This window comes from Bombina bombina, chromosome 3 (assembly GCF_027579735.1).
Source record: "Bombina bombina isolate aBomBom1 chromosome 3, aBomBom1.pri, whole genome shotgun sequence".
Classification (NCBI taxonomy): Eukaryota; Metazoa; Chordata; class Amphibia; order Anura; family Bombinatoridae; genus Bombina; species Bombina bombina.
In genome coordinates, this window is record NC_069501.1 from 1132205941 (window position 1) to 1132232045 (window position 26105).

The 26105-nt window shown below is 41.8% G+C and overlaps 1 protein-coding gene across 1 annotated transcript in view; it reads left to right on the forward strand.

Moving 5' to 3' along the window:
• The window catches only part of MIPEP (mitochondrial intermediate peptidase), a 506392-nt gene that overhangs the window by 134081 nt on the left and 346206 nt on the right, over positions 1 to 26105 (forward strand). The window contains exon 10 of the mRNA XM_053708504.1: positions 15951 to 16003. Within this exon, the coding sequence (XP_053564479.1) occupies positions 15951 to 16003 (53 nt within the window). The remainder of the gene's footprint in view (positions 1 to 15950; positions 16004 to 26105) is intronic.

The window sequence follows — 26105 nt, forward strand, 5'->3', positions numbered from 1 at the left end:
TTCATCAAGCTTATTTAGAGTCGGGTCAAGCCCCGCCTCAGAAAATTACAGCTCATTCTACTAGATCAGTCTCGACTTTGTGGGCTTTTAAGAATGAAGCTTCAGTTGATCAGATTTGCAAAGCAGCAACTTGGTCTTCTTTGCATACATTTACTAAATTCTACCGTTTTTTATGTATTTGCTTCTTTGGAAGCAGTTTGTGGTAGAAAAGTTCTTCAGGCAGCTGTTTCAGTTTGATTCTTCTGCTTATGTTTTAAGTTTTTCTTTTCATTTATGAGAATAAACTTATATTTTGGGTTGTGGATTAATTTATTTCAGTGGAAAATGGCTGTTTTTATTTTATCCCTCCCTCTCTAGTGACTCTTGCGTGGAGTTCCACATCTTGGGTATTGCTATCCAATACGTCACTAGCTCATGGACTCTTGCCAATTACATGAAAGAAAACATAATTTATGTAAGAACTTACCTGATAAATTCATTTCTTTCATATTGGCAAGAGTCCATGAGGCCCACCCTTTTTACGGTGGTTATGATTTTTTTGTATTTCCAAATTCCTTTGTTGATGCTTTTTACTCCTTTCTTAATCACCCCACTACTTGGCTATTCATTAAACTGAATTGTGGGTGTGGTGAGGGGTGTATTTATAGGCATTTTGAGGTTTGGGAAACTTTGCCCCTCCTGGAAGGATTGTATATCCCATACGTCACTAGCTCATGGACTCTTGCCAATATGAAAGAAATTAATTTATCAGGTAAGTTCTTACATAAATTATGTTTTTGCATTACTGGTCCTAGGTTACTTTGTGTTAACCAATTTGTTTAACTCCATTGTGGGGGTTAAAGTCCTGCAAAGGAGCCACAATCATTGCAACTACACATAGCTGTCAATCACCAGTGGTTTCCTGTTCAGGAGCTGCACTTCCTGCAACTCCTGAGCACACTCTGTGTGTTAATCCTTTTGCACGGCTAAAGACATAATAGAGACTTTTTCCAGTAAAACAAAACTGCTCTGTGTGTGCCATTTGTTTGCATCAGCATTTCCCCTTGTCCTGCCTTCTCAAGGGTTCCTTCAGTCCTAGCATCTGAATATGTCGCTTTGAGAGAGTGTGAAAACAATATTTTTACTTACTGATAAATCTGTTTCTTCACATCCTTAGGTGACTTCTACATATGTATATAAACTTGGTCTTTTTTGTTAGCGAGATTGGTTTTAGATTGATTTTGTCAAATTGTTGAATTCATATACATGCTATTCATGGAACATGAAACACAACATTTCCTTCTTAATATAAGGAGAGGCCACAACATCATTCCTTACTGTTGGGAAATACTGAACCTGGCCACCAGGAGGAGGCAAAGACACCCCAGCCAAAGGCTTAAATACGTCTCCCACTTCCCTATCCCCCAGTCATTCTTTGCCTTTCGAGAAGTTTCACTGCTGGAAGATCATGCCTGACTAATCTAATTGATTTCTTTGACCATGTAACTAAAATAATAGACCAGGGAGGAGCCGTAGATGTTGCATATCTAGACTTTAGCAAAGCATTTGACACCGTCCCACACAACAAACTTATTCACAAAATGTATTGCCTTGGAATAGATGCTAAGATTGTTAAGTGGGTAGAATGCTGGCTTAAAGATAGACGACAGAGAGTTTCAATTAATGGAGTACATTCAAATGAGGCATCAGTTACTAGTGGTGTTCCCCAAGGGTCAGTTCTTGGGCCTGTTTTGTTTAACATGTTCATAAGTGATATTGGAAGTGGGCTTAAGGGGAAGGTTTGCTTGTTTGCTGATGATACAAAAATTTGTAACAGGGTAGATGTTCCAGGAGGAGTTGATCAAATGAACTGTGATATTAATAAACTAGAGGACTGGTCAAATAAATGGGATCTGAAATTTAATATTACCAAGAGCAAAATTATGCATACAGGATCCAAAAACCCAAAGGCCAATTATAGTCTCAATGGTACATTACTGACTGTAATTAAAGAAGAAAGGGATTTGGGAATTATTATTTCAGATGATTTAAAATTTGGTACACAATGCCGCAGTGCAGCCAGCAAGGCCAGTCAAATGCTTGGTTGCATTGGAAGAGGTTTTATTAGCAGAAATAGCAAGGTTCTTATGCCACTTTACAGATCATTAGTTAGACCAAATATGGAATACTGTGTACAGTTCTGGAGACCATATCTTAAGACAGATATAAATAAACTAGAAGCTGTCCAAAGGAGGGCTACTAAAATGGTACATGGTCTAAAATATAAAACATACAAAGAAAGACTCTATGATCTAAATATGTATAGTTTAGAGGATAGAAGGGAAAGAGGTGACATGATAGAAACCTTCAAATATATGAAGGGACTTAATAAAATAGAAGCTGAAAGCATTTTTCACAAAAAAATAAATGCCAAAACAAGGGGTCACAATCTAAAGTTAGAGGGTAGTAGATTCAGGAGAAATTTGAGGAAGCATTTTTTTACAGAAAGGGTGGTGGATTCATGGAATAAACTTCCATTTGAGGTGGTAAACACAAAGACTGTAAAGGAATTTAAAAATGCCTGGGACATGCATAAGGCTATCCTAAGGAAAAAGTAACATGTAATATGGGTAGACTTGATGGGCCTTTTTGGTTCTTATCTACCGTCAAATTCTATGTTTCTATGTTTCTATAAGTGTCAGAAGATTTCGGAGTTGTTCCTTAGGAGGGGTATCTGCCCTTCGATTTGGGACTGGAGTTTTAAGTAGTCTTGTCAGCCTCTCAGTGAGAGCATTGAAGACAGCTAAAGATGCAGGGAGAGTCTTTCTGTGAACCCATTCAAATCAGAAAACCTGGCAAGCGCTCCAGATCCCTTGTCTTCCGCCCTGTGCTTTGAAGGAGACTGCTGCTTTCGTCCTGCCTCGTTCTCTGTGACGCTGACCCGTGTTCACAGTATCAGCAGTCCTTACCAGAACAGCAGGGTATTCCTCACACTGTGCAGGTGTCACTTCCTCAGGAATCCCACGGGGAACAAAAGAGCACACAGAAAGGTTCCTCTTTAACTGCAGTACTCCTCACCAGCTCCCTATATCGACAATACAAAAATGGAATACCATAGAAAAGAGTACTCAGTCCTCTCTGGGTGTAGACATAAATGAAAAGCCAGATGTCTTAAAAATAGACATATTTATTAAGTGGCATAAAGTTAAAAGAGTGGTACAATTACAGCTCAAACATGTTTCGTTTGGTTACACTTTCTCAATGACCCAATTCAGACTGCCTGCTAACAGCTCCTAAACAATCAGTGTTGACGAGTTTCACTGCCTGCTTGTTTTTCTCGCTCAAGTCCATCTCAGGAGTGATGCTACAAGACTGTCACACTTGAGAGGCTGTGTTTCTGTTCCACAGCATGAAAACGTTAGAAGACAGGGTCACAGTGTGGCTCCTTTTATCTTAATAGAATCATGGGTTAATATCTTCTGAGGGGGATCATTGAACAATGGGGTTTAATCAAATGTGATGCTTTGATTTTATGCTGCTTTATGTGTGAGAATTTATTGGGCTCATAGGCTGTATGTTATATGGCTGGAATGCACAGGTTTTTACTTTCACTTTGAATGCTGCACAGCTTATAGCTTGGTGTGCTTTTTCTCATAGCAGGGGTGGTCCTGCCTTGCACATCAGATTTTACTGCACAGTTAAAAACGGCGGTGTCTGAGGCCTGCAGTGCTTTTCCTCGCCCTGCTAAAGGCAAGTGGAAGGTTAAACATAGCTCTCCTGCCCAGGGGTCATCATGTCATTTTTGGATTTTAACACAAAATATGCATCGGCCCAGGCAGTATCCGATTCTCACCATTCCCAAAAGCGGAAGTATACCCGCCAGAAGGTCATCCAAGCTCCTCCAATAGCAACGGAGTGCCGTAGCAGTTGCGGAATCAAGCCACACAAGCTAGTATGCTAAAGAACAGAAGAGCAGGCACTGCACAGTGATACCTGTTCTTTTGCAATTTATTGGATTTCTCTGTTTTGCCTCAGTTATCAGAGGATGAGTTGCACTCTGAGGCTTCAGAGGGTGAACTTTCTGGGTCAGAGTCTGCTGCCTCTAAGCCTTCTGCTGCGGAGGAACCAGCCTTTAGATTTAAGATTGAACACTTAAGTTTTCTTCTAAAGGAAGTCCTGTCTACATTAGAGGCTTCAGAGGCCAAGCTGCCTGATGAACCTTTGATTCCTAAATTAAACAGAGTTTACAAGGACAGGGTAGTGCCTTTAACTATTCCTTTGCCTGTAAAGATGGCGAACATTATTAAGAACGAATGGAACAGAATTGGATCTTCCTTTTCCCCTTCGTCTTCGTTTAAAAAATTATTCCCGGACTTTTAATTGGAGTTGCGGGGTTCCGTCCCTAAGGTGGATGGCGTTATCTCCACGCTTGCCAAACATACTACTATCCCGCTTGAGGATAGCTTGTCGTTCAGAGAGCCAATGGATAAGAAGATGGAAACTCTTCTAAGAAAGATGTTTCAACATATGGGATACTTGTTTCAACCAGAAGCGACCGTTGCCGTGGTTGCTGGAGCAGCTACCTACTGGTGCGACTCTTTATCGGAATTGACCGAGGTGGAGGGTCCCCTCGAAATTATCCAGGAACGAGTTAAGGCCTTGTGAATTGCTAATTCTTTAATCTGTTATGCAAACATGCAGATTATTCTCCTAAATGCTAAGGGTTCTGGCTTTTCGGTTCAGGCCCGTCGGGCGCTCTGGCTGAAGTCCCCGGTCTGCTATATGACTTCTAAGTCCAGACTTCTTTCCCTTCCTTTTAAAGGAAAGATTTTATTTGGTCCAGGCCTAGACTCTATTATCTCCACGGTTACTGGGGGCAAGGGTGCCTTTCTACCGCAACATAAAAAGAACAAGTCTAAGGGACAAAGGTCTCATTTTCGTTCCCTGCGTTCTGATAAATCCCAACGACAGCAGTCCTCCGCTAAGCCCGGGCAAACCAAGAGTACTTGGAAGCCGACTCAGTCCTGGAATAAATCCAAGCAGAGCAAGAAGCCGGCCAAGACTAAATCGGCATGAAGGAGCGGCCCCCGATCTGGCACTGGATCGTGTAGGGGGGCAGACTGTTGCTCTTTTTGAAGCTTGGTTCAGGGATGTGCAGGATCCATGGGTCCTGGAGGTCATAGCTCAGGGATACAAGATGGGTTTCAAGTCTCATCCACCCAAGGGCAGATTGCTCCTCTCAAGCCTGTCTTCCAGACCAGAAAAGAGGGAAGCCTTTCTGGGGTACGTGGGGGATCTGTCCTCCTTAGGGGGTCATTGTCCCGGTATCAGGGTTTTTTCCCTGTTTGTTTGCCATGTGCTGCTGGCAGCCATTTTACTCACCTCTCTTCCTGACTATGGTGCATTGTGGGGGATACTGCTCATTTCCTGCACTTCCTTTTATGGCCAGACTGGTGGGCATCATCCATGTGAGACAGGATGCAGTCTCAGAATTGTGATGTTATCACTTATTTTTTAAAGGGCCTCTGTTCAGTATGCTTTGCCTTTGCGTTGTCTCGGACCTGTTTGTGAGAGTTCCTGTGTATTACCTGACTGCCTGACGTCCTTCCTGGTTCCTGATCCCTGGCTTGTTCCTGACTCTGCTGTTTTCCTTGTTCCTGATTCCGGCTCGTCTGACTATTCGCTTTGGCTCCTGACTCGGCTTGTCTGACTACCAGCTCTGGTTTTGACTCCTGGCTTGTTATTTGACTTGTCGACTTTTTATTATTTTTTGCTATTAATAAAGGTGTGATTATTTTTGCACTTCTTGTCTGTCTGATTCCTGGCACCCTGACACCCGGTACCTATCACAGAAAGAGTTTTGGGATTCTATTCAAACATTTTCGTGGTCACAAAGGAGGAGGGAACTTTAGGTCCAGAATCGGGCAGAAAGTGCTTAAACAGATTTCACTATAGATCTGAAAGATGCTTACCTTCATGTTCCAATCCACAAGGATCACTTCCAGTTCCTAAGGTTTGCGTTCCTGGACCAGCACTTCCAGTTCATTACACTTCCGTTTGGTCTACCTACTGCTCCAAGAATTTTTTTGAAGGTTCTAGGGGCTGTTCTAGACGTTGCCTGAACCTGGGGTATAGCAGTAGCTCCCTACTTGGATGATATTCTGGTACAAGCACCATCATTTCGTCTGGTGGAGGACCATTCGGAATCTCTTCTCATATCTCATGGATGGAAGATAACTATAGATCCAAGCACAAGGGTAGAATTCATCCTACCTTGAGGATATTCTTAACAGACCAGAGACGTTGCAAGCTTGCTTCGGCATGTCTTGCCCTCCGGACCTCCTTAAGGCCCTCTGTGGTTCAATGTATGGAGGTAATTGGTATTATGGTGTCCAGCATGGACATCATTCCCTTTTCCAGGTTCCGTCCCACACCGCTGCAACTGTGCATGCTAAGGCAGTGGAACAGCGATCATTCAGATCTGTCTCAACAGATCTCTCTGGACAACTGGTTGAGAGAATCGCTCTCTTGGTGGCTCTGTCCAGATCATCTGTCCTGAGCCACATCCTTCTTAAGACCATCCTGGGAGATTGTGACTACGGACGCAAGTCTATCAGGATGGGGAGCTATTTGGGGTGCTAGGAAGGCACAGGGCCTGTGGTCTCAGGAGGAACGCTCCCTCCCGATCAACATTCTGGAACCTCAAGCAATCTTCAATGCTCTGAAGGCTTGGCCCCTTCTGGGTTCGTCCCGGGTTATCAGATTCCAATCAGACAATATAACCTCGGTGGCTTACATCAACCATCAGGGGGTAGCGAGAAGCTCCCTAGCAATGAGGGAGGTATCTCGAATTCTGGAGTGGGGGGAGGCCCACAGCTGTTAGCTGTCTGTAATCCACATTCCGCGTGTGGACAACAGGGAAGCGGATTTTCTCAGCCGACAACCCTTTCATCCGGGGCAATGGTCTCTCCATCCCGAAGTGTTTGCGGAGATATGCAACAAGTGGGGGATGCCGGAGATAGATCTCATGGCGTTTCGTCTCAATACCAAGCTACCTAGATATGGGTCGAGGTCCAGGGATCCTCAGGCGGAGCTAATAGATGCATTAGCAGTGCCTTGGAGGTTCAGTCTAATTTACCTTTTCCTCCCGTTACCACTTCTTCCTCGTGTAGTGGCCCGCATCATGCAGGAGCAGGCATCAGTGATACTGATTTCTCCTTCTTGGCCGCGAATGATGTGGTTTGCGGATCTGGTGAGGATGTCAACATCTCCGTGGAAGTTACCTTGTCACAGGGATCTGCTGGAACAAGGTCCCTTTTTTTTCATCAAAATCTAGATTCCCTGAGGCTGACTGTGTGGAGATTGAGAACTTAGTCCTAGCCAAGAGAGGTTTTTCTGAAAGAGTGATTGATACTCTCATTCAAGCTCGTAAGCTGGTTACTCGTCGCATCTATCATAAGGTGTCCTACTTATTCTGGTGTGAAGAGCGCGGATATTCTTGACATAAAGTTAAAGTTGCCAGGATCCTATCGTTTCTCCAGGATAGACTGGAGAAGGGCCTTTCTGCCAGTTCCCTGAGCCGGACAGATTTTGGCCCTATCTGTTTTACTGCACAAGAGGATCTCAGAGCTTCCCGATGTACAGTCCTTTAAGGCTCTGATTAGGATCAGACCTGTCTTTAGATCTAAGGCTTCTCCTTGTAGTCTAAATCTTGTTCTTAAGGTTTTGCAACGGGCTCCGTTTGACCCTATCCATGAGCTTGACATTAAATTGTTGTGCTGGGAGGTTCTTTTTCTACTAGCTATTGCTTCTGTGCACAGAGTATCTTAGATTACCGCCTTGCAATGTGAGCCTCCTTATCTGGTGTTTCATTCGGATAAGGCTGTCCTACGTACTAAGTTAGGTTTTCTTCCTAAGGTTGTGTCAGACCGCAACATCAATCAAGAGATTGTGGTTCCTTCCTTGTGTCCAAATCCTTCTTCTGCGAAGGAACGTTTGCTTCATAATTTGGACGTGGTTCGCGCATTGAAGTTCATCCTTCAGGCTGTTAAGGGTTTTAGACAAACTTTGTCCTTGTTTGTTGTCTATTCTGGGAAGCGTAAGGGACAGAAAGAAGGTCTTTTCGACTTCCTTATCTTTTTTTTTGAGGAGTCTTATCTGCTTATCTTATGAGACAGCGGGACATAAACCTCCTCAGAGGATTACGGCTCATTTTTCTAGAGCAGTGGCTTCCTCTTGGGCCTTTAAGAGCGAGGCCTCTATGAATCAGATTTGTAAGGCGGCTTACCTGGTCCTTCTTACATACTTTGTCTAAATTTTACAAGTTTGATGTTTTTGCTTTGGCTGAAGCCGCTTTCAGGAGAAAGGTTTTTCAGGCTGTGGTGCCCTCAGATTAGGGTCCTCCTCTCTTTTTGTCCCTTCCGTTATCATTCAGTGTCCTCTAGAGCTTGGGTATAAGTTTCCCAACAGTAAGGAATGATGCCATGGACTCTCCTTATATTAAGAAGGAAAACATAAATTATGCTTACTAGATAATTTCATTCCCTTCTGTATAAGGAGAGTCCATGGCCCCGCCCGCTTTCTCAGATGGGCGACCCTCTAAATTATGTTTTTCTTCTGGCACTTTTTATACCCTGATATTTCTCCTACTGTCCTTGTTCCCTCCGCAGAATGACTGGGGGATGGGGGAAGTGGGAGAGGTATTTAAGCCTTTGGCTGGGGTGTCTTTGCCTCCTCCTGGTGGCCAGGTTCAGTATTTCCCAACAGTAAGGAATGATGCCGTGGCCTCTCCTTATATTAAGAAGGAAATGTTGTGTTCCATGAATAGCTTATTGGGAGCATGTATATGAATTCAACAATTTGATGAACTCAATCTAAAACCAATCTCGCTAACAAAAAAGACCAAGTTTATATACATATGTAGAAGTCACCTAAGGATGTGAAGAAACAGATTTATCAGTAAGTAAAAATATTGTTTTCACACTCTCTCAAAGTGACATATTCAGATGCTAGGACTGAAGGAACCCTTGAGAAGGCAGGACAAGGGGAAATGCTGATGCAAACAAATGGCACACACAGAGCAGTTTTGTTTTACTGGAAAAAGTCTCTATTATGTCTTTAGCCGTGGAAAAGGATTAACACACAGAGTGTGCTCAGGAGCTGCAGGCAGTGCAGCTCCTGAACAGGAAACCACTGGTGATTGACAGCTACGTGTAGTTGCAATGATTGTAGCTCCTTTGCAGGACTTTAACCCCCACAATGGAGTTAAACAAATTGGTTAACACAAAGTAACCTAGGACCAGTAATGCAAAAACATAATTTATTTAAGAACTTACCTGATAAATTAATTTCTTTCATATTGGCAAGAGTCCATGAGCTAGTGACGTATGGGATATACAATCCTACCAGGAGGGGCAAAGTTTCCCAAACCTCAAAATGCCTATAAATACACCCCTCACCACACCCACAATTCAGTTTAACGAATAGCCAAGTAGTAGGGTGATAAAGAAAGGAGTAAAAAGCATCAACAAAGGAATTTGGAAATACAAAAAAATCATAACCACCATAAAAAGGGTGGGCCTTATGGACTCTTGCCAATATGAAAGAAATGAATTTAGCGGGTAAGTTCGTACATAAATTATGTTTTCTTTCATGTAATTGGCAAGAGTCCATGAGCTTCCTTATACAGAAGGAAATTAAATTATCTGGTAAGCATAATTTATGGTTTTTCTTTCATAATTTAGATACAGAATTCTATTTTAAACAACTTTCTGATTCTCTTCGATTTTATAAAATTTTCTTCATTCTTTTGGTATCTTTTGTTGAAAAGCAGGGCCATAAGCTCAGGAACGCCCAGATGTCTGGAGCTCTAGATGGCAGCAATATTTCCTTCCATGTAGTGCTCCTGGCACCTACCTAGGTATTTCTTCAACAAAAGGTATGATGGGAACAAATCAAATTTGATCATAGAAGTAAATTAGAAACTTTTTAAAAATTGTATGCTCTGTCTGAATCACAAGAGAACATTTCGTGTTGCATATCACTTTAAGCAATAGTAAGACTTGCTGTAAATTGTAAATGAAAAACTACTAACTCTACCAGAGCCTTGGATGTCCGTTTTTTTATTAAAATATAGAATATCTGTAAGTAATATCCATGATCGTCATCATCATCGTAAAATGTATAATTTCCCCATAATTTATAGTTTTATATTGCACACTTACAATCCTCACACTCTGGACCATTTTCTTTTACAAGATACGATGAGTCCACGGATTTCATCCTTGTGGGATATCGCCTCCTGGTCAGTAGGAGGAGGCAAAGAGCACCACAGCAGAGCTGTATATATAGCTCCTCCCTTCCCTCCCACCCCAGTCATTCTCTTTGCCTGTGTTAGTGATAGGAAGAGGTAAAGTGAGGTGTTAGTTTAGATTCTTCAATCAAGAGTTTATTATTTTTAAAATGGTACCAGTGTTGTGCTATTTTAGTTAGGGTGTAGCCGTATTCCTTGTCAGCCTCTAGAGTAGAGCCAAATAGGTGGCTTTAAAGCAACGGGAACTGGAAGGGATTCAATGCTCTCTGCGCCTCCCAGTATGTGTGCTGCCCTTCACATGATGGTCTTAGCATATTTTAACTAAGACCCTGTATGTCTCCACATCTCTACAGGAGAGAACTGCAGGACCTCTTGAATGTGGAAGATCATGCTGTCCATCAGCTTTCAGGTACGTGCAGCTGTTATATTCTGGGACACTCTTAACTCAGAAAAAGGGCTGTAGTTGGTGCCTACTGTATGGGGATTAATCCTTGTGTTTACTGTATGTCAAACCGGACTCTGCAAGGGGTATGATGTTTGAAAGCATACAAGTGTCATGTAGTGGGACTGATTAAGAGAAACTGACAGGCTCCTAATGTGATACTACGTTTATTCAGAGGCTGTTTATGACGCTGGGGACTGGTTTTGGAGCTGAGGCTCCGTAATGGCTGTGTTCAATGTTTTACTGACAATGTGTTTTAACTGCTGTGAGCGGTACTGAGTAGCGATCGTAGTTTTAGATTTTAGGTGCGGTCGCTTGTTTTGTTTTCTTCCCGGCCATACTTTCTTTGCCGGAGGTCCTATTACTGATTGCCGCCCACGAGGGGCGGGGTTAATCTTTGTGCGCTTCAGACCGGATGCGTCTAGGAGCTGCGCACTTTCTTCCGACAGAGCTCGGCAGAGGACGTTGCTTCCAAGCGCTTATTGAGACCGCATGGTTGTAGCTCAAAGCAGGGCAGTCTTAAGCGCCTGGGAGTTTTGCAGTCTGTGTCAGTGTGTCGTTGGGGCAGGTAGGCACCGCAGCAGAGCTGTGGCGAGGTGCACTGGTGTTTAAAGTTTATTCAAGTTTATTTTTCCAACATTCTCCCTAAGTACTGGATATGTTGTAAAGTATAAATTGGGGTTTTGTCTAGAGCATAGCACTTTTTGTGTTTTCTTTACTTTGATGTAAAATTGAAATAAGGATTTATTAAAAAAAAATGAATATTGTGATTTTGTTTTTGGAGATTATACTTATTAGTACCATAATCATACTTGTACACATAGGATTATGGATCTTCAGAGCGTTACATGTTCATTATGTTTGAATGCAGATGTTGAGCCCCCTGTTACTTTTTGTCCTTCATGCACTGAAAGGACTTTACAGTTTAGAGAACACATTTTCTTTAATAAATGTATGTCTCAAGCGGATGCTGTTCAGGATTCTACTGAAGAGGTTCAGAGTATGCCGCAACTTTCTCCCCAAGCGTCACAGCCATTACCACTCACTCAGGTGACGCCTTGTTCTTCAACGGCGTCTGCAGCGTTCACCCTGCAGGATATTGCTACAGTGATGTTGTCTACTTTTTCAGAGGCATTAGGTGCTTTGCCAATACTGCAAGGCAAGCGCAGTAGGAAAGAGATCCATGTGGTCCATCCGACTTCTGATGCTTTGATGGCGATTTCCGATGTACCCTCCCAGGGCTCTGAATTGGGTATGGAAGCTCTGTCTGAGGGGGAACTTTCTGACTCAGGAAGTACATTGCCCCTGACGGATTCGGACGTGATGTCCTTCAGATTTAAGCTTGAACACCTTCGTCTGTTACTCCGGGAGGTTTTGTTGACTCTGGATGACTGTGATCCAATTGTGGTCCCTCCAGAAAAGCTGAGTAAGATGGACAAATATTTAGAGGTTCCTTCTTATTCTGACGCCTTCCCTGTTCCTAAGAGGACTTCAGAAATTGTTGCCAAGGAATGGGGGAGGCCGGGTATCCCGTTCTCCCCTTCTCCTAGTTTCAAGAAAATGTACCCTATTGCTGATGCTATTAGGGATTCTTGGCCTAAGGTGCCTAAGGTGGAGGGAGCTATATCCACTTTGGCTAAGCGGACTACTATTCCTATTGAGGATAGTTGTGCTTTCAAAGACCCTATGGATAAAAAACTGGAGAGTCTTCTCAAGAAGATCTATGTTCATCAGGGGTTGTTATTACAACCGGCGGCCTGCATTGTTACGACTGCGGCTGCCTTTTGGTTTGATGCCTTAGAAGAATCTCTTAAGACTTAGACTTCTTTGGCCCTTAAGTTAGCTAATTCTTTTGTTACAGATGTGACCTTTCAGATTACCAAATTGGTGGCTAAGATTTTCCATCTTAGCCCGCAGAGCTTTATGGTTAAAATCGTGGTCTGCGGATGTTTCATCTAAATCTAAGCTTTTGGCTATTCCTTACAAGGGGAAGGCCTTGTTTGGGCCTGACTTGAAGGAGATTATTTCTGACATCACGGGAGGCAAGGGTCACCTCCTCCCTCAGGATAAAAAGTCCAAACAAAGAGGGCGACAGAGTAATTTTCGTTCCTTTTTGAAATTTCAAGGCAGTGCCCTCTTCCTCTTCCGCTAAACAGGAAGACTCACAAGCCAAGTCCACTTGGAGACCCAACCAGTCTTGGAACAAAGGTAAACAATCCAAGAAGCCAGCTGCTTGCTACCAAGACAGCATGAAGGGTCGGCCCCGATCCGGGACCGGATCTAGTAGGGGGCAGACTTTCTCACTTTATCCAGGCTTGGATAAGAGACATTCAGGATCCCTGGACACTAGAAATTGTGTCTCAGGGGTATCAGTTGGAGTTCAAAAATTCCTTCCCCAGAGGAAGGTTTCTTCTTTCACGATTATCTGTAGACCAGATAAAAAGAGAGGCGTTCTTACGCTGTGTAAGAGATCTCTCCTCCATGGGAGTAATATGTCCCGTTCCAATACAGGGACAGGGGTTTTATTCAAATCTCTTTGTAATTTCCAAAAAAGATGGAACGTTCCAACCTATTTTAGACCTCAAGAGTCTAAACAAGTTTCTCAGAGTTCCATCCTTCAAGATGGAAACTATTCGTACCATTCTTCCATTGATCCAGGAGGGTCAATTTATGACTACCGTGGATCTAAAGGATGCATATCTTCATGTTCCTATCCACAGAGATCATCACAAGTTCCTAAGATTTGCCTTTCTGAACAAACATTTTCAGTTCGTACCCCCTTCCTTTTGGTCTGGCCACGGCACCCAGGATTTTCACAAAAGTTCTGGGGTCTAAGCTGGCGGTTCTAAGACCGCAGGGCATTGCAGTGGCACCTTATCTGGACGATATTCTGATCCAGGCATCGTCTTATCAACTGGCAAAGTCTCATACCGACATCGTTCTGTCCTTTCTGAGGACTCATGGGTGGAAGGTAAATCTGGAAAAGAGTTTGCTAGTTCCACAAACAAGGGTTCCTTTCTTGGGAACTCTAATCGACTCTCTGTCCATGAAGATCTTTTTGACGGACGTCAGAAAGTTAAAGATTCTGGATACCTGCCGATCCCTTCAGTCCAATCCTCGGCCGTCAGTGGCTCAGTGCATGGAGGCCATTGGATTGATGGTGGCGGCAATGGACATAATTCCGTTTGCTCGTTTTCATCTCAGACCTCTACAACTGAGCATGCTCAGACAGTGTAATGGAGATTATGCAAATTTGTCTCCTCAAATAGATCTGGATCAGGAGACAAGACCCTCATGCTTGTGCTTCCGCAGACCCTCATGGGTGATAGTGACAACGGACGCCAGCCTGATAGGATGGGGAGCAGTCTGGAACTCCCTGAAGGCTCAGGGTGTGTGAACTCGATCGGAGTCTCTACTTCCCATCAATATTCTGGAGTTGAGAGCAATATTCAATGCGCTTCAGGCTTGGCCTCAGTTGGCTTCGGCCAAATTCATCAGATTCCAGTCGGACAATATCACGACTGTAGCTTATATCAATCATCAGGGAGGAACAAGGAGTTCCTTAGCGATGACGGAAGTAGCCAAGATAATTCAGTGGGCGTAGGCTCACTCTTGTTATCTGTCGGCAATCTACATCCCAGGAGTAGAAAACTGGGAAGCGGATTTTCTGAGCAGACAGAATTTTCATTCGGGGGAATGGGAACTCCATTTGGAGGTTTTTGCCGACCTGATTCTCAAGTGGGGCAGGCCGGAGTTGGATCTTATGGCATCTCGTCAGAATGCCAAGCTTCCAAGATACGGGCCAGGTCCAGGGATCCCCAGGCCGAACTGATAGATGCCTTGGCAGTGCCTTGGTCGTTCAGCTAAGATGGTTTGGAGAAAGGGTTGTCTGCAAGTTCCTTAAAGGGACAGCTTTCTGCTTTGTCTATTTTACTACACAAACGTCTGGCAGATGTTCAATCTTTTTGTCAGCCTCTGACTAGAATCAGGCCTGTATTTAGACCAATTGCTCCTCCTTAGAGTTTGAATTTAGTTCTTAATGTTCTTCAAGGGGTGCCATTTGAACCTATGCATTCCATAGATATTAAGTTATTATCTTGGAAAGTATTATTTTTGGTTGCTATTTCTTCTGCTCGCAGAGTTTCTGAGTTTTCAGCATTACAATGTGATTCTCCTTATCTTATTTTTCATTCCGATAAGGTGGTGTTACGTACTAAACCTGGTTTTCTTCCTAAGGTTGTTTCTACTAAGAGTATTAATCAGGAAATTGTTGTTCCCTCCTTGTGTCCGAACCCTTCTTCTTAGATGGAGCGGCTGTTACATAATTTGGACGTGGTCCGTGCCTTGAAGTTCTACTTACAGCCGACTAAGGATTTTCGTCAATCGTCTTCCTTGTTTGTCATTTTTTCAGGGAAACATAGGGGTCAGAAATCTATGGCTACCTCTCTCTCTTTTTGGCTGAAGAGTATCATACATTTGGCATATGAGACTGCTGGACAGCAGCCTCCTGAAAGAATTACGGCTCATTCCACTAGGGCGGTGGCTTCTTCATGGGCATTCAAAAATGATGCATCTGTTGAACAGATTTGCAAAGCTGCGACTTGGTCGTCTCTTCACACTTTTTCTAAATTTTACAAATTCGGGAGCAAAGTTCTCCAAGCAGTGGTGCCTTCCGTTTAGGTTCCCTGTCTTGTCCCTCCCGTTTCATCCGTGTACTATAGCTTTGGTATTTTATCCCACAAGTAAGGATGAAATCCGTGGACTCATCATATCTTGTAAAAGAAAAGGAAAATGTATTCTTACCTGATAAATTTGTTTCTTTTACGATACAATGAGTCCACGGCCCACCCAGTTTTTTTATAAGACAGGTCTTTAATTTTTTAAACTTCAGTCACCTCTGCACCTTGGCTTTTTCTTTCTCTTCCTAACTTCGGTCGAATGACTGGAGTGGGAGGGAAGGGAGGAGCTATATATACAGCTCTGCTGTGGTGCTCTTTGCCTCCTCCTGCTGACCAGGAGGCGATATCCCACAAGTAAGGATGAAATCCGTGGACTCATCGTATCATAAAAGAAACAAATTTATCAGGTAAGAATACATTTTCCTTTTTTATTCTTTATAACACAGCAAGATTTATTAAATTTGGAATAAACCTTATTTTGTAACTGAGAGAGAATAACCTTTATACAATTTGACATAATCTTTTATTTTTCATTCAGGACCTGATGCCTTGGGATCATCCTTACTACAGTGGTGTTTTACGAGCTGAAAAGTAAGTCTAATTGCGTTAATCTGTCTGTTACTGCACTTCTTAATTCTGTTCTGTGACCATTTTGTACTGGAATTATCACTCTCAATTTGTCATTTTATAAACATAGGAAGGAGACTAGGTTGGACAAAATGAGGTGGTACTTCCAGCTGGATGGAATTGACAGCTTAGTGTGTACTGATTTCTCAGTCTACCATTTTCTGACAGCTGAGTGGCATTGGTCTGGAGTCTGTTTATACAGGATGGCAGGATTATCCTTCTCCTACCAGTATTTTGCTGACTTGTGCTGTTTAGCTATGGTAAACTGTCTTTAATAATGGTTTTACTGGGGTGGTGTTGAGTGTGTTGAGCTTTCTGCATTTATGCTGTCAGTGCAAGTATTCTGTGGTCAATAATCTAGTAATATAAGGAGTATGGTTAACCCCTTGTATGTCATAGAGGGCTGCACCCACATATTGCTCCAAAACCCTTTATTTCTGCACGTTACTGTTTGTAATGTAACTAATGTTCTTTTTGATCTCGAGCTGCAAAATATGGTGGTGATTTCTTTCATAAGGTGTTGAGAGTTCACAAGCCATTACTCCTGGGATTCAACTTCTGGCCACTAGCAGGAGGCAATGGTTCCCAAAGTTTTAATAGTACTTAATCTCTCTCGCCTCTCAGGTATTCCTGTCTTTCTTTCCCTCCACAAAAGGAAGGTGAAGAATTAAGGTGCTCCAGATTATTCGTTGAGTGACATCCTCAGACTGATTTGAGGCCCATTTTCCCTCAGAGCTGCTACTGAGAGACAGATGGGAGATTGGATTAGTGATACAATCGCTCCTAGTGAGGAGTTAGTCACAATCCTGCTACAGGTGTTGTGCAGACCTGCCCCTTAGCCTCCTCCTGTTGGGTCATCAATATACTCCACACATAGATCCTCTGCTGTGATGTATGTAGCACTGCATGGGCTCTGCAGGAAGTATGCCTGGTCCATCTGAGGTAAGTGCAGTCATTTCATGCACTCACATAGCCCACAGGCTATTAGCAGGTACTCCAGTGTTGAGGTACATCATAGCCAGGGGACATATACTTATTCAGACATTTAGGGCTCGATTAATCAAGCAACAGCAGACAGGGGCGTACATATTCGCCCCTTTCCGCTGCAGCTCGCCTCTTGCGGGCAGAATTCCGTTGGCGGAATTCAGCATTGCACAAGAGCGCTCTTGTGCAACCCTGCCCGCGCACAGCCAATCACACATGGGCAGGAGCTGTAAATCTCCCCAGTCGGACGAGACCGGGGAGATTGAAATTCTCCACTTAAGAGGTGGTGAAGAAGATAGGAAGCAGCGGTCTGATAACTGCTGCTTGATAAATCCTGACGGCAGGTTCTCTTGTGAGAGCCTGCAGTCGCAGAGCTTGATAAATCAAGCCCTTACCACCTCTTAGACTATTTTTTTATATTGCATAATAGTCTATTATACATTTGGGAGAAGTGGAATACTCTCTGTGAATTTTAGATTTAATTCTCCTCTTCTTTGGGAGCTTCCAATAGCGGGACTGCTATGGGCATCAAGCCTCTATCTAGTGAGCGCGTCTGGATAGTGCCCATCAGCCTTTTGTCTAGTGTGCCACAGGCCTTTATTTAGTACGTGCAGTAGGTAGCTCTCATTTTCAGTTTGCGCCCTCTGTGAGAGATTATTTTCTATTAGGTGGTTTGACAGCGCTACATTTTCTTTTCTTGCTGTGCTTTTCTTAATTTTTTAAAACTGATGCATGCTGAGGCCACTGCTGTTTCTACACACCTATGTCCTCTACCTTTAGCAATACCTGCCATCTTCACATGGAAAGATTTCTTATTATCATTATGATTTTCACAAAGAGGGTTTTCTTCCACTTTTTCCCTATATACTCAGACTTAAATCTCAAAGTCCCTGTTACATATGGCAACATTATATTTTCCAGTTGTGTTTATACAATTTGCATAATAAAGTTGCTTTGGTGTTCTTATATTTATTTGTCTGTATATTTCATGGAGCATGCTGATGCTGTCCCCACTAAATTACGCTATTCTTTAGAGCAGGGGTGGGCAGACTTTTGTAAGGCAAGGGCTACCTATAATTTTATTCCAAGTGACGTGGTAACGTAACTAAAAAATAAAAAAAAACACCAGTCGCTGGCTGAAAATTTAATTTTTTAACCCCTTAATGACCACAGCACTTTTCCATTTTCTGTCCGTTTGGGACCAAGGCTATTTTTACATTTTTGCAGTGTTTGTGTTTAGCTGTAATTTCCCTCTTACTCATTTACTGTACCCACACATATTATATACTGTTTTTCTCACCATTAAATGGACTTTCTAAAGATATCATTATTTCCATCATATCTTATAAGTTACTATAAATTTTTTTTTATAAAATATGAGGAAAAATGGAAAAAAAAAACACTTTTTCTAACTTTGACCCCCAAAATTTTGTTACATATCTACAACCACCAAAAAACACCCATGCTAAATAGTTTCTAAATTTTGTCCTGAGTTTAGAAATACCCAATGTTTACATGTTCTTTGCTTTTTTTGCAAGTTATAGGGCCATAAATACAAGTAGCACTTTGCTATTTCCAAACCATTTTTTTCAAAATTAGCGCTAGTTACATTAGAACACTAATATCTTTCAGGAATCCCTGAATATCCATTGACATGTATATATATATATTTAGTAGACATCCCAAAGTATTCATCTAGGCCAATTTTGGTTTATTTCATGCCACCATTTCACCGCCAAATGCGATCAAATACAAAAAATCGTTCACTTTTTCACAATTTTTTTCACAAACTTTCGGTTTCTCACTGAAATTATTTACAGTTATTATTTATGTATTTGCAATTATGGCACAAATGGTTGTAAATTCTTCTCTGGGATCCCCTTTTTTCAGAAATAGCAGACATATATGGCTTTGGCGTTGCTTTTTGGTAATTAGAAGGCCGCTAAATGCCACTGTGCACCACATGTGTATTATGCCCAGCAGTGAAAGGGTTAATTAGGGAGCATGTAGGGAGCTTTTTGGGGTAATTTTAGCTTTAGTGTAGTAGACAACCCCAAGTATTAATCTAGGCCCATTTTGGTATATTTCATGCCACCATTTCACCGCCAAATGCGATCAAATTAAAAAAAAAAAATACAAAAAATCGTTCACTTTTTCACAATTTTTTTTCACAATTTTAGGTTTCTCACTGAAATCATTTACAAACAGCTTGTGCAATTATGGCACAAATGGTTGTAAATGCTTCTCTGGGATCCCCTTTATTCAGAAATAGCAGACATATATGGCTTTGCTTTTTGGTAATTAGAAAGCCGCTAAATGCCACCTGAAACACCAGACCCCCTGATCCCTCCCAAACAGCTCTCTTCCCTCCCCCACCCCACAATTGTCCCCGCCATCTTAAGTACTGGCAGAAACTCTGCCAGTACTAAAATAAAAGGTATATTTAGACTTTTTAAAGCATATTTACATATGCTGCTGTGTAGGACCCCCCCCCTTAGCCCGCAACCTGACTGATCCCCCACCAAACAGCTCTCTAACCCTCCCCCTCTGCCTTAATGGGCGCCATCTTGGGTACTAGCAGCTGTCTGCAAGTACCCAGTGTAGAATAAAATTGTGTTTTTTTTTATTTTTTTCCCCTTTTCTGTAGTGTAGCTCCCCCACCAAAGACCACCCCCACCCCCTCCTAGATACCTTAGATTGATTTTAAAAAAAAATTAAAATACCCCTTTCTCCCACTTTTATCATAAATTGTTTTCTGTAGTGTAGCGGTTCCCACCCGCTCCCGCCCCGTGCACGCGCCCGCCCGCTGCCCCCCGTGCGCGCGCCCCTATCGGCCCCGCCCCCTCCACATTACCCGGCCCATCGATGGCCGTCCACCCGCCTCCCAAGTCGGCTCCCACCTACCAACGATACCGGCCATCGATGTCCGGTGCAAAGAGGGCCACAGAGTGGCTCTCTCTGCATCGGATGGCCATAAAGAGTTATTGCAGGATGCCTCCATATCGAGGCATCACTGCAATAACCGGAAAGCAGCTGGAAGCGAGCAGTATCGCTTCCAGCTGCTTTCCAGACCGAGGACATGCAGGTTACGTCCTTGGTCGTTAACTGACATTTTTACCCTGCACGTCCTCGTTTGTTAAGGGGTTAAACAAATAGGACCTGCTGGCTGAAAATTGTATTTTTGCCTCAAATAGGACCTGCTGGCTGAAAATTGTATTTTTGCCACAAATAATACAGCTTTAAAAATCAGCCGCGCTCTTTAATAATAAATACAGCCACGCTCTTTACTTACTGCCAGAGCTCTCTCTTTACGTCACGCTGGGACCATCAAGCAACCTTATCTGTGTACCGCGTCTGTGTATGAATAAGTAGTCTCACAATCAAGACGGCTCAAGTCTAGGGCTAGTGGAGTAGTCAAGCCTGGAACACATGGGAACCCCACAGCTCAGGTACAACGATGACAATAGACAAACTCATTCTACAAAGTAATTTTATTGGCTGGACACTATGTCAGGATGATTAGGGGGCAGGTCCTGTTGGCTGCTCTCCACCCAACTGTTACTAGCTAAAGACTACTGCAAATAGTTGGGACAGTGACAGTGGCAGGACCTGTAGGCTCTGTACCGCCTTACACAGCAACCAGAGACTGGTAAAGTAGCAACAGCACTGACCTGCACAATTTGGTGACAACAAATTCTGGGGAAAGAAAGCTGCAGCAACTAGCACAAAGTATAGATAATATTAGTGTGTCAGAGTAAGTATCAGAGAGCAGCATCAAAGCCTGGTAGAGTAAGTAAAAGAACCCGAGGGGGAGTAACAGACCCTGGGGAAAAAACAACACCAGACCATTCACCCAGCAGGGCATGGTGACAAGTAACGGAGGACAGAACTAGAAAGTAGCAGCAGAATATCGGACAGAGCAGGACCTGGAACTGCCAAACCCAGAAAAACCGAGCAGCATTTCAACCTGGCGCATGAAGAGTCTGTACTATGGACTGATTGCTCTTGAGAAAAAAAGTAGGAGAGTTTGGGACAGGTACTAACCAAAGCTGGGGCAGTGAGTTCAGCTACAGCCGCGTTGCGTATGCTGAAGTACACATACCGCCATCATAGACTCCTAGCCAATTTCAAAAGTCTGCATAAGAGAAACATTTCTCATACATCTACGGTGGCGAGGCTCTTCACTCAGAATCTAGATGTGTGAGAAATATTTCTCTTATTATGCATACTTTTGAAATCTTCCAGGCGATCACCTCAAAATTCACTCGAGGTCCACTGGTAGACCGCAATCTACCTCTTGCCCACCCCTGCTTTAGAGTATAGATCCATTGTTAGCAATTTTAATTTCTGTTTTGCAGGATTGTTGCCACACCAGCTTTGCAATTCCCAAATGGATTACATTACACATTCTAACAGTCTAATGCTGTTCTTGTCTCTAAATGAATCTGTCCTTCCTCTGTACTTTGGCACCATGATTTAAAGGTTTGTGCTCTTTGTAATAAAAGGCACTTAATGCAAATCTCGAATGATTTGTTTATCATGTAAAATAACGTTTTAATCATCATTTTGCTAATTATGTCATGAAAGACAACTCACTAATATGGGCTATGCAATGCTTTATTGCTTAATCAAAATCGGCGGCTGTTTCTCTGCATATAATTACAATATTTTCTTGACATCTCACACCTCACACATGCACATTACGGTTGTTTTTTAATGCGCATGCGCTTTACTTCATTTGAAGCCGATACTGCCTGTAAGCACATAGGGGAATTCAGAACTGACATCCAGAGAGTGACGTCTTCAATGGCGTTGTGCAAGCTTGAAAACTAGAAACTTCACCCACGGAGTGGGTTTGGAAAGGATTAAAAATGTAAATCAACATTTTGGCAAAACGGTAAATGTTTATAGCAGATATCATTGCAAACTTTGTTTTAATACGTTTTTTTCATCTATGCACATTTTTGGGGGGAATTCAGTGTTCTTTTAAAGTGGTTTTATGTACGTTAAGTGTCCAAGACCCTAAATTAGAGGAAAAACCTTCCCAGCAACTGGGTTTGATTCTTAAACCTTCTGGTTAGTCACAAGCTTTTTTTTCCTATTTCAGAGGCATGTTAGTGAATAAACCAAGCCTGGTCTTCTCTTTAAATCTGTCTTCTAAATTTAATAGATTGTTTCCTTTACTCGCTTCTAGTCTAGAGCTTTAGGAAATGTTTCTATTGGTAAATAGTGCTATTTCATTGTAGCCAATCACACTACTATTCCTTTAGAGGATAGTACATCTTTTAGGAACCATATGATCATGAAACACGTACCTTAGATCAAAAGGCTTTTTTTATCAGCAAATATTGATTCTGTAGTGATTGCATCTGCTTCTTTGTGTGTTAATTTGTCTGAGCAAATCTCAGGAGACTCTGTGGATAAAGATTTTCAAATTTTGTTTGAGACTACTAGTTGACTAATTGTGGTACCAATATAGCAGTGCTGACGAGAAGGGCTTTATGATTTGAAATTGCCAGCAAACAGGGTGTCCAAAGATGGACTTTTATCACTGCTTTTCAATGAAGAATTTATTTGGACCAGGTCTTGACATTGTCAGGCCCTCTGTGTCTAAAGGAAAAAAAACATTCTCACTTAGGACAAAGTCTAAGGGAAGAATAGAGCAAATAATTATTTTTCTTTTTTGTCAATCTAGGAAACAAAAATCTTCCTCCTCATAATGACCTGAATCTTCCAGATCTTCCTGGAAGTTTAACTTCAGTTTTAACAAGGGCAAGCATTATTTGAGCCTTCTTTCTTTTTCTATGAGCCCCAATCAAGATTATTTTCCTGAAGGGGGCAGTTTATGCCTTTTTTTTTTTAGAAGCCTGATAACAGTCTGTCCAAGATCTCTGGGTTCTAAACATAGTTTCCCAGGATTACAGGTTGTGCTTCAAATCAAGCCCTGATTGAGGAGGGTGTCTTCTTACTCTTGTTCTGAAATTTGTGGCTGTGTTAGCTGTAGTTTAAGTTTTGGAACAAGGCCAAGGATTGCATTCAGTCCTTTTCTATTATTCCCAAGAAATAGGACATTTTTGGAACTATTCTGGACTTTAAGAATTTAAACAAAATCCTTATTTTCAAAATCTTAACAATCTGGATATGTATACCCCTTTTTAACACGTTTAATTTGAAAGATGCATACCTTCCTATTCCTAGACCATCTCTAGTTTCTAAGATTTGCCTTTTAGGACATTCTTTTTCAGTTTGTGGCTTTTCTTTCATGTAATTGGCAAGAGTCCATGAGCTAGTGACGTATGGGATATACAATCCTACCAGGAGGGGCAAAGTTTGCCAAACCTCAAAATGCCTATAAATACACCCCTCACCACACCCACAATTCAATTCAGTTTTACAAACTTTGCCTCCTATGGAGGTGGTGAAGTAAGTTTGTGCTAAGATTTCTACGTTGATATGCGCTTCTCAGCATTGTTGAAGCCCGATTCCTCAGAGTACAGCGAATGTCAGAGGGACGTGAAGGGAGTATCACTTATTGAATACAATGATTTCCCTAACGGGGGTCTATTCCATAGCTTCTCTGTTATCGGTCGTAGAGATTCATCTCCTACCTCCCTTTTTATATCGACGATATACTCTCAATTTACCATTACCTCTACTGATAACTCTTTTAGTACTGGTTTGGCTATCTGCTATATGTGGATGGGTGTCTTTTGGTAAGTATGTTTTTTATTACTTAAGACACCTCAGCTATGGTTTGGCACTTTATGCATTTATATAAAGTTCTAAATATATGTATTGTAATTATATTTGCCATGAGTCAGGTTCATGTATTTCCTTCTGCAGACTGTCCGTTTCATATTTGGGGAATATAAACATTTTTTTAAGAAATTTTTTTCTTACCTGGCGTTTAGTCTTTTTTTCAATTGACTACTTCTTGCAAATTGCGGGCGGTATTAGGCCCGCGAGTGCGTCAAATGCTAAACTTTTTTTCGTCATTCTTGGCGCGAAAAAATACGTCTATGACGCAACCTTGTCATTTCCGGCGTCATACTTGATGCCGAGACCTTTCACACGGTTGCGTCATTAGTGATGCGAGTGTGTCATTTCCGGTTATCTTTGGCACTAAAAAAGTTTAAGTTACGTTGTGCGTCATACTTGGCGCCAAACATTTTTTCATTATTTAAATACCCCATTGATGTTTGCCTCTTGCCTTTTTCTCTATCAGAGGGCTATTCTATTTGCATTTTTTCCCATTCCTGAAACTGTCATATAAGGAAATAGATAATTTTGCTTTATATGTTGTTTTTTCTCTTACATTTTGCAAGATATCTCAATCTGATCCTGCCTCAGAAGTTTCTGCTGGAACATTGCTGCCTGTCATCGGTTCTACCAAAGCTAAGTGCATTTGTTGTAAAATTGTAGAAATTATTTTGCCGAATGTCATTTGTAATAGTTGTCATGATAAACTTTTACATGCAGATAGTGTATCCATCAGTAATAGTACATTGCCAGTTGCAGTTCCTTCAACTTCTAATGTGCATGATATACCTGTAAATTTTAAAGAATTTGTTTCTGATTATATCCTGAAGGCTTTGTCTGCATTTCCACCTTCTAATAAACGTAAATAGTCTTAAAACTTCTCATTTAGTTGATGAAATTTCAAATGACCAACAACGTAATAATTTATCCTCTTCTGATGAGGATCTATGATACTGAAGATCCTTCCTCAGACATTGACACTGACAAATCTACTTATTTATTTAAAATAGAGTATATGCGTTCTTTATTAAAAGAAGTGTTAATTACTTTGGATATTGAGGTAACCAGTCCTCTTGACGTTCAGTCTAATACACGTTTAAATGCTGTTTTTAAACCTCCTGTGGTTTCTCCAGGGTTTTTCCTATTCCTGAGGCTATTTCTGATATGATTTCTAAGGAATGGAATAAGCCAGGTACTTATTTTATTCGTTCTTCAAGGTTTAAAAAAATTGTATCCTTTACAAGCAAAATCTATAGAGTTTTGTGGAAAAATCCCCAAAGTTGATGGGGCTATTTCTACTCTTGCTAAACGTACCACAATTCCTATGGAAGATAGTACTTCCTTTAAGGATCCTTTAGATAGGAAAGTTGAATCTTATCTAAGGGAAGGCCTATTTATATTCAGGTCATCTTCTCAGACCTGCAATTTCTTTGGCTGATGTTGCGGCTGCATCAACTTTCTGGTTGGAGAATTTAGCACAACAGGAATTGGATTCTGACTTATCTAGCATTATTCGCTTACTGCAATATGCTAATAATTTTATTTGTGATGCCATTTTTGATATTATGTTAGATCCATGTCCTTAGCTATATTAGCTAGAAGAGCTTTGTGGCTTAAATCTTGGAATGCTGATATGACATCTAAATCTAGATTACTATCTCTTTCTTTCCAAGGTAATAATTTATTTGGTTCTCAGTTGGATTCTATTATTTCAACTGTCACTGGGGGAAAGGGAGTTTTTCTGCCTCAGGATAAAAAAACCTAAGGGTAAATCTAAGGCTTCTAACCGTTTACGTTCCTTTCGTCAGAATAAGGAACACAAACTCAATCCTCCTCCCAAGGAATCTGCTTCCAATTGGAAGCCTTCCTCAAATTGGTATAAATCCAAGCCATTTAGGAAACCAAAGTCAGCCCCTAAGTCCGCATGAAGGTGCGGCCCTCATTCCAGCTCAGCTGGTAGGGGGCAGATTAAGGTTTTTCAAGGATATTTGGATAAAATCTGTCCAAAATCAATGGATTCAGAGCATTGTCTCTCAAGGGTATCGAATAGGATTCAGAGTAAGACCTCCTGTGAGATTTTTTTCTCTCACGTATCCCAGCAAATCCAGTAAAAGCTCAGGCTTTCTTTAAGTGTGTTTCAGACCTGGAGTCTTCAGGGATAATCATGCCAGTTCCTTTTCAGGAACAAGGTTTGGGGTTTTATTCAAATCTATTTATTGTCCCAAAAAAGGAAAATTTATTCAGACCAGTTCTGGATATGAAAATTTTGAATCGTTATGTAAGAGTACCAACTTTCAAGATGGTGACTATAAGGACTATTCTG